Source organism: Coccinella septempunctata, chromosome X (genome assembly GCF_907165205.1).
Source record: "Coccinella septempunctata chromosome X, icCocSept1.1, whole genome shotgun sequence".
Classification (NCBI taxonomy): domain Eukaryota; kingdom Metazoa; phylum Arthropoda; class Insecta; order Coleoptera; family Coccinellidae; genus Coccinella; species Coccinella septempunctata.
This window is the reverse complement of record NC_058198.1, coordinates 20,396,417-20,405,810: the sequence shown is the minus strand read 5'-3', so window position 1 is coordinate 20,405,810 and position 9,394 is coordinate 20,396,417. Positions and strand designations below refer to the sequence as shown.

Below are 9,394 nucleotides of genomic sequence, written 5' to 3'. Positions count from 1 at the left end.
TATGTAAAATTGACAAGTAAGGCCCGGACGGGAGTCCCTAGTTAAGGCTAACCTCTGTGCAATTTCACAGTAGTGATATTGACAAGTAAGGCCTGGACGGGAGGTCCAGGCCTTACTTTTACTTTGGATTTTTTTATTGAGTTTATTTATTATCATTTTGATTACTTTAATCTGACTCATATCAAGTATTTCGTAATTGTAAAGTAAGGCATTTCTAATAAAGACAACCACTCCATCATTTTGGTTGATTGATCCTTCATTGTATATAGCGTCATAGCCGGTCATCCTATAGAGATTCAGATTCGCTATATTCCATGTTTCCGACAAAACTATACAGTCTATCTCAAATTGCAACTGAGACAGAACCACACTGAACTCATCAAAATTTTTTTCGATGCTTCTAATGTTTGCGTGTACTATTCTAAAATTATCACCCTTTGTTATTTTGGCCATCCTCGACCACTCCCCACAGTCCTCTACGTCATGTGTGCGGACTGTTTCCACCTGATAATCCCTAACAAAACTTTCCATTACAGAATTGACAAAAACAAAACAAAACAACTGCTCCCATATCTATTCCAATCTATTCTTTTCAACCTTTCATACCTTCTACTTGTTCTGCTGATTTTAGATGTATTATCTTTGATATCTCAGTCTTTCGACAGAACACCCTTCCTCCCCTCGTCCATACGAACCTATAATCCTCGTTTCGTAACTCCTTCGCTTTCCTGAACAACTCCTGTACAGATTTAGGAAGATCTTCATTTATATAAATTCTTCTCTCTTCGCCTCCAATTCCTGTATTCTCTGTAGTTAAATTTCCGATTATTCTGCGTTTGTTCAATATTCTAATTTTAGTCCTTTCATCAGGAAGTACAATCACAACAGGTTTAATGGCGCCTTTTGAGGGGAGATATCGTATCTTGTAAGTTTTCTCCTCAATGTTTACTTCCAATTTGTTCATAACCTTTGCGATCTCCTCCTCGTTTTTAACTCCTGATATGACGATGTTGTTTTTTCTAGCTTCAACCTCCGTTATATCCGCTCACACTTTCGCTTCCTCTTTCAGCTGCCCGATTTCTGCTTTTAGTTCTTTTATTGTTGTTTTCATCATTTTATGTTCCCTTTTCAAGACACGATTTTCCTTCTTCATTTCCTCCATGGACATTCTCATGTTTCATTCATTCTTTATTGAATTCTAAGGCAGTTTCTATTGTTTCCATTTTACTCAGTAGTTCCTCAAACATCTCTTCTACTGGCTTAGATGAACTATCTACTTTTTTCGGTTTACCTGTGCTAATCCTTCTTCCCAATTTCTCTACCAAGTCGGTGACGCTTTCCTCATCAGATTCTTTCGATACAATACAACACTGGCATTGCCACGTAAAATTCTTTTTTCCTAGGATATCTTCCTTTTTCAGGGAAGTAGAAGTTAGATGGTACCATTTTTTGCACACACTACCCTTAACCTTATATCCACTTCTACCTATGATCTTGTTGCATTCTACACAGGTTTGATTCCCAGACATTGTTCGAATAAGCTGAGAAACAACAGTCTAATTCACCGGACATTCACCTTATTTGTATTAATCAAGGGAATTCCCTGTTTATCAATGTTTGCTTTTTTCGATTTACAGATACGGCACATATGTCTCTGAGTTCATCTTCCTCCTCGGCGAAATATAAACGCACTACTGTTTTATAGTTCGTAAAGTTAACTTATTTTTTACAGTTTTTAAATACTTAATTCTTGCAATGATCACATTCACAAATGATCTATCAAAGTTCTCTTTCATTAATCGCCTATTTCACTTTTAATTCGCTTTAATTCCGGAACGACACGGCACACGTTCACTCACCACCATCTGTTCATATATATACCTTTGAACTTCGTCGGATACGAATAATCTCGAGATAAATTCCACATTACCTCTTCCACTATTTTCGCTGTTATTTATTATCGATTAATAATTTGAAACGAAATTTTAGGGTCAAATAGTACTCGATACGATCTTCAGAATTAATTATCGCAATACCCCTCATCCCTATTCTATTTTTCATAGACGTCTGAGAGTGCATAAACTCTTTACTTACGAGAGAGTATCAAGAGTTTGTACTCTTTGTACTCACTCTTGAAAAAATAAGAATCGGTTAATTTGTACCTTAGTCCATACAGCACATGACGTCCAATGGACGTCCATTTCATATCCAAATGAAGTACAAACGTCTACGGATCTTATATGGAAGTCCAATGGATGTACATTTCTGGACATTTTCTGTACGTTCAAAAATGGACGTTTTATGGATGTCCATTGTACTTTGAATAAGGGATGTTGGACAAACATCCATATACGTCCCTTATTGGACATCCTCTGGATATACAAATCTGGATCTTAATTGTAGGTACTATCAGAAATTGTACGTTAGTGTACGTCCATTCAACGTACATTTTTGGATCAACGTAAATTATCCATGATTGTACATCTTTTGGATGTTCGGATCTGGATCTAAATGTCTTCTTCCGGAAATTGTACTTTTCTTTACGACAACTTACTGGATGTACATATCATTTTCGAGCGCCCATAATTATACCTATATTTCTTTGAGTGTGCTCAGTAAGGATGAGTTCCGAATGTTTATATGATGAATAGAGGACAAAAATAAGGTAGCTTTAGGGGGTAGAGGAACTTTGTCTTTGGTTTTACCTGTCATTTTGGCATTCAGAAAAACATCGATGACGTCACCACCGGTGACGTTATAACTTGGCAAGCTGAGAAATCAAAATTTACTTATTTCATAATTTTTCTCGAAATTTTATGGACATATCATCAAGATCAAGTATCAGTCGCTTTAGTATAGGTCCACCCTTGTTATGAATTTCTTTCGTATAAGAATCAAATACATTTACATAATACTGTATGATTGCTTTCATAAAAATTTCCTGTGTCAAATATTGAGAAGGAGGAGATGAATCTAAAATAGATATAACACAGTTCTTTTACATTCTATTGGAAACGCGTTTTGATAATTTGAAAATATCAGGAATGTGGATGCAAAGATAATATACCCTTGTATTGCTGCCATAAAAATAATGTCGGTCTCGCCTCTCATTGAGAGTAGGTACATACTGTGACGTTGAAACCCAGATGTTCCGCCCTCTTATAATTTATTCCCTTTTTTACTCTGGAACTTTCGAAACGAAAGATTTATTTTTTGAGTTGCAGTTGTGTGAACCACCTCGAATCCTCGAAATATAAAATCGGAATATTTAAAAGAAAGTAATTTCTGTAATATTTTGTGATTTGGTGGTTTTTGGCTTTTGCTTGTTGAACAAGTATAGTGTCTAGAACCGATTTCAAGCGAATAAATTTGTTTTTTAAGATTCTGATGCAGCAAGGGAATTTTACTATTCCCAGATTTCTCAATCTCAGCTTGCAGAGAATTTGGAGAGTGAAGGTATGTTGAAATAATAAAATTATGAATAATTATCGAATTTACCGTATCAAAATGAAATTTTTCTTTATTTATAGCTTTTCAAACTCAGCAATATCAGGCATCGAATTTCGAAGAGCTTGCAGATAATTTGGAGAGTGAAGGTATGTTGAAATTTATTTATTATTATTCTTATGTAAGCATATGCTTACATTCTAATCTTTTGAAATCTAAAGAAGTCACTTTTGAATTAATTGGTGATAAACAACTTTTGAGCCATTCATCTCAAAACTAGGCTGAATGGAGTTGGTTCACTTCAGTTTTGAACCCCTCAATTATGGAATTTACCGTATCAAAATGAAATTTTTCTTTATTTATAGCTTTTCAAGAAGATGAGGAGAATCTTTTTACAAATGAGGAAGGTGTGATTTGGTTAAAAAAAAAAACCTACTGATACCGATATTGCCGCCACACATCTCATGTTGAGATTGAGAGAACAGAAAAAGGAGCAATTTAATAATAAAAAAAATAACAAGAGGCAGCTATGGGCTGGGATAGCTGAAGAGCTGACGAGGAACCAATTTATGTTGGGGGCGAATGGCGGTGAAAGGTGCCGCCAAAAATTCGCAAATTTGACTAAGTCATACTTGAAATTCATAAGAAACCAGAAGACAACAGGGGCAGCCTTCATGGAGCATCCTCCATTTTTTGAGGAGGTCCACTCAATTTTAGGTTAGTATTCAGTACTAAGAGATTTTGAAATTTTCTGATTTTTAATTTTGCATTGAATGGTGTTTAGGTGAGAAGCACAAAACTCAACCCAAGCATTTAGTGGACAGCTTGGAGGATGAGCCCATGCCTGAGGCCCCTATGCCCGTGCAAGAAGCGCCAGTAATGGATGAGGGCGCTTCTTGCAGCTACACCACTCGAACGGAACCAGCCATAACTGACCGGTTCAAAAACCTGAGGGATACTCCAACCTCCAGAACTAACAAAGGGCATCTGGTTCTACAGGAGTTGAGGAGCCACCAGGTAGAACAAAGAAGACAATTTGACGTCCTTGCTGCTCATCTAAAAAAAACAGAGGAGCAGAGGGAGAAGCTCCTCAATATTATGGAGGAATTTTTTACAAGAAAGAGGAAGAGGCAGGAAGAAGATTCTGATGGAGAATAAAGGGTCCTTTTCCTCTTTCTTGTAAAAAATTTGCAAAAATTTGTGTATATTTTTGTTTTTATTTATTTTATGTATTTAATAAAGTTCTTTTTTTATGTATATATTACGTTATTCTTGAATTTCAGTGATATTTTCCTTCATTCGTTTTTTTGGTTTTGTAAGCTAGTGTGAACACAAATAAAACTTAGCTTGTGCGTATTTTTAAAGTGTTCACATTTATGAAAGGTCTGAAGTAAAAGACATGAAATAGAGGTTTATAGAATTTAAGTAACTATGTGAAACCATAGACTTTGATGTTGAACTCAAAGAAAAACTTGTCATTTAAAATGAGGAGGCATTTTTGTTTGCACATTATTGGCTGATAGCTGAGCATTCACTCCTTTTTACAGAATTGTTCGTAGGTTTCTACAGAACTTATGTTTCAATCAAGAATACAGTTGATTTGGCGATTTCATATTTTTTTGAAAGCAATGTTATGATGCCTTCTGCGATCTTCTAAGATCTTGGATTTTTCATAAACGCTCAAAAATTTATTTTTAGCCATTTCAACATATCGAAAGACATTTCTCTCTGTGGAAGGAACTCGTAAAAAACAATTCCATTTACCGCTGCACATTTCTTTTATATATGTTAAAATATGAATTGGACTGATGATGTATCTTCCCTGAATTTGGTATGAGGGGTTCAAAAAATACATGAAATCTAGAGAAACACTAATTTACTGAGAAATATATATGTAATAAGAATCATATAATATATATGATAGTAATCTATGTAAAAAATTCAATGTGTTGCATACAATATTTTTTCTGCAGCCATAATCGCTAGTCATTGTCATTTGAAAACAAAAGAAATATACACCAATGTAACATGACAAACACTGTCATAATCAAATACAAAGTTCATGTTATTGTCAAACAAATCGTCCCAAAAAACTTCTTTCGATACTGTTTTTGTAAAGTGTTACTTTCCATTCAATAAATTATAGCAGAAGTTCCATTCTCCAGACTACAGCAGAAAAATTCATTACATCAAAAACTGTTTGCGATTACATCTCTTTTCACCCTACCCTCTTGCTGATCTTCCTCCTCTTGATAATTCAATATTCTATCAGCACATTCTATGGGAGCCTCTTCATCCCATAAGTCCTTATTAATCAAACAAAAATTATGGAGAACACAGCTTGCTGTGATGATTTCAACCGTTTTACAAATATTATACACATTAATATATTGCAGTCGTCTCCATCTTCCCTTCAATAATCCAAAGGCATGTTCGATCTTCACTCTGTCTGCACTCAACATATAATTATGTTTTTTTTGTTTCCTCGTAAGATTATTTCCTTTATAAGGCGTCATGAGCCAACTTCTCAGTCCGAAGGCACTGTCCCCTATTAGATGAAAATTTTCATCAAAAAACTTCTGCGGACCATGTGACTCAATTTGATGATATAGTGAAGAATTTTGAAACACCTAGAAATTATTAATTTTATTGTTATCCATAGTTTGAATAATATTAATGTGTGATTTATGCCTATTCACATCAACTTATTCAAGACATACTTGACATTAAAAGGCTTACTGATTTCTATAGCAGTTAACAGAGCAATAACTGAAATAATTCATACCCGGGAATCATGTGCAGATCCTGGAAATCCAACGAATATGTAAGTGAAGAAACAATTTCCATCGCATATAGCCATCAGATTTATTGAATGCCTTCTATATCTATCGATATAGCTATCTTGCTGAGCCTTCTCCACCTTAGCAAATATATGGGTCCCATCTATTGCTCCAACTGCTCCTTAAGTGTGAAAAAAACAAAATCAAGTTTCAATTATAATTATGCAAGCATTATTGTTAAACAATGAAAAATTTCGATTTACTCACCTGGGTAATGAGGTGCTACAGTGTGAAGCTCTTCATGGGTAGGAAAAATAATATATTTTTTTTTTTGTTGCAAAAAGAAATATATGATTCTGTTATTCACGTTCATCACTGTGATAGGTGATACATTAAATCTGTCTCCTATTGATAATAAAGTATCCCCAGTAGCCAAATACCACAATGTAATCAGCAATTGTGATTTGAGGTCCAATGAATAGTGTCCTCCTCTATATTTTTTGGAGAGAATTTTTTTAGTATCTGCCTTCCCAATCACTTCAGTGAGAAGGTGGAAACTTTTCTTTGACAACCGGAACATTCTGAAAAACATATGCTCTTCATACCTTTCAACCCATGTTTCGACTAGAAACATTTTTGGTTTCATGGAATGAAATTTTGTCATCATAAACATTATCAAATTGGATATTTTTTTTTTTATTCGTAATTAACGTGTCTCGGCAACTAGGCCATTGACACATGGTACAGAGTTCTATTCATGTAGGTAGTACAGACATTAATGTATACAAAGAATGGGTATCTACAGAAAAGGAAATAATTTTAGATACATTGATTATATGTGGTTGTACAATTGGCATTCTTTCAAAAATTTCAATGTTGCTTCAATTTGCGTTGCTGAGTTGAGGTTGTCCTTTAAATTTTCTTTGAGTCCCATTCGACGACGGATTTCATCATAATGTGGGCAGCGAGATAGAAGGTGTTCTACAGTTAAACGAGTTTCTCGACAGTATTCGCATATAGGATGTTCTTCTGATGACATCAAGTAGCCGTGTGTAAGCCTGGTGTGTGCTATTCTTAGTCTCCTAATTACTATTTTGTCCTTTCTATTCAGACTGATTTTTAGCGGGGAATCGATTTCAGGTTGGATTGCATGTAGCTTGTTATTGCTGCTATTCCACTTTGTTTGCCAGTCTCGAAGGGATTTCAACTTTATTGTCGCCTTTAGGTCTGAGTGCAACTGAAAGTTTGTGATGGGAAGATCAGAGGATAGTGCCAGTTTCGCGGATTGGTCTGCAACTTCGTTTCCTTCTATACCCACATGAGATGGTATCCAAATTATGGTCGTAGAGATGTTTTTGTTGGTTTTAACTATATGGCATCGTTCCTGAATTTTTTGTATTAGTGGGTTATTAGAATATATGTTGGATATCGACTGAATTGATGATAATGAGTCTGTGAATATTGCAATATGTTGGCCTGGCGTCATGGTGCTGAATAGAGACTTGTAGATTGCGAACAGTTCACCAGTATGAATGCTGCTGGTAGGTGGAAGTTTGTAGGATACTGTGTTATTGTGTTCGTTAACTATCGAGCATGCAACTCCGTGTTCATCTTTAGATGCGTCGGTGTAAAATTCCTCATCGAATTTCTCCTTGGTTTTCAATTCAAGGAAATGTTGTTTTAGAATTGCACCATGAGTTTCCTGTTTATTGTATCTATGTAGGACTGTATTTAGCATCGGTTGGTGTCTGGACCAGGGAGCATGTTTCGAGTAGAACATTGGCACTAATGAGTTAAGATTTATGGACTCTGAGTGCTGTTGGACCATCTGTGGAATTGAGAGTAGCGTCATAGGTTTTATAGTGGTTGGGTATTTCGATGTTTTCATCGGATCATGTGCTGGATGGTTTGGCATAGCAAATACCTTCAGAGCATACGAAAGGAGAGTTTTCTGTCGACGAAGGTTCAGTGGCATTTCTTGTGCTTCTACATGGAGGCTCTCTGATGGGCTTGATCGGAAGGCTCCAAGGATGATGCGGAATGCTGTATTGGGTACGGTATTCAGTAGATTCATATTTGTTCTGCATGACGTGGAATAGAGAATGTTGCCATATTCCAGTTTTGATCGAATTACTGATCTGTAGATTCTCAGCAAGATTTCTTCATCGCATCCCCAGTGATGATGAGATAGGGTTCGAAGGATGTTCATACTTTTCATGCATTCACCTTTAACGTTTTTGATATGTTGAGTCCAGGTAACCCAGGTGACCAGTAACATATCTGTTATGTTTTCTCGGGAGATCGAATTGGGAACTTTGTTATGTGTTAATTTTCTGTAACCATTACGTGTCTGATACGATATTTAGGATGTACCTGTGCTGTATTTAAATTATATCCACATTTTGTAAATTTCATGTACCCGCTCCATGATATCCACGTAATATATTTGTAACATTACTCTTTATTTACCATGTATCATTTTGAGATCATCGACAGAGCATGACACCATAAGCGTTTTAACTACCGTCGAGGGCGCTGTAAAGCGTAAACAAATATGGAGGATTGTGAGAAATGCTATTGATACTGCTGTCGTTTCGATATTTATTTATTATCATTTAGACGTTTTGTCAGTTGAATAGTGGATTACTGAAAGTGAAGTGCAGATATTAAACGTTTGATAAGTTATTTGTGTGTCATAGTGATTTTCCAGTGAAATGGTGAATAACTGAAAAGAAAGTGGTATGGATATCGAACTGTAGGTCAATAAATCTCTTCTCGTATTTTCATAACAGTCCTATAAAACATAATAGGCTATGGTTTTATTATATCCAGCATATAAAAATTTTATTTGAATAAATAATGTCCTGTTTGATGTAAATTTCGATATAGGTTATTTTCTCACGTGTTGCATGTACCTCATATGTAGAAATAAATGAATAAATCATATACGTATATTGAAAATTTTCTTCAGAAAGATATGAAATATGCATATAGTATTCTTATCATTTTCATAACGCATAACATGGACACAATTCTTCTAAAAACTTTTTGACCTAAGCCAAAAGATTAATGAACTGTTGATTATTCTTTTTATGGAATGCAGGAAAGTGCAAAGACCAGAAAGACATATCCTAATCTTTCTTGGAGAACAATAATCATGAACCCAG

General features: G+C 35.3%; 3 protein-coding genes across 3 annotated transcripts; 1 reads left to right on the top strand and 2 right to left on the bottom strand.

Moving 5' to 3' along the window:
* The first annotated feature begins 3,384 nt into the window (after positions 1–3,384).
* LOC123322339 lies at positions 3,385–4,605 on the top strand. Its single transcript, XM_044910281.1, has 3 exons — positions 3,385–3,596; positions 3,813–4,164; positions 4,232–4,605. The coding sequence occupies exons 2-3, from the start codon at positions 3,912–3,914 to the stop codon at positions 4,603–4,605; spliced, it is 627 nt and encodes a 208-aa protein (XP_044766216.1). The 5' UTR covers positions 3,385–3,596; positions 3,813–3,911.
* Positions 4,606–5,504: 899 nt separating this feature from the next.
* On the bottom strand, positions 5,505–6,600 carry LOC123322338 (putative nuclease HARBI1). The gene is made up of 3 exons (XM_044910280.1): positions 6,495–6,600; positions 6,233–6,408; positions 5,505–6,077 (listed from the first exon to the last, which is right to left on the bottom strand). Exons 1-3 carry the CDS (start codon positions 6,598–6,600, stop codon positions 5,637–5,639), a joined length of 723 nt encoding a protein of 240 aa, XP_044766215.1. The 3' UTR covers positions 5,505–5,636.
* Positions 6,601–7,059: 459 nt separating this feature from the next.
* Positions 7,060–8,505, bottom strand: LOC123322337. Its single transcript, XM_044910279.1, has one exon. The coding sequence runs from the start codon at positions 8,503–8,505 to the stop codon at positions 7,060–7,062; it is 1,446 nt and encodes a 481-aa protein (XP_044766214.1).
* Positions 8,506–9,394: the final 889 nt, after the last annotated feature.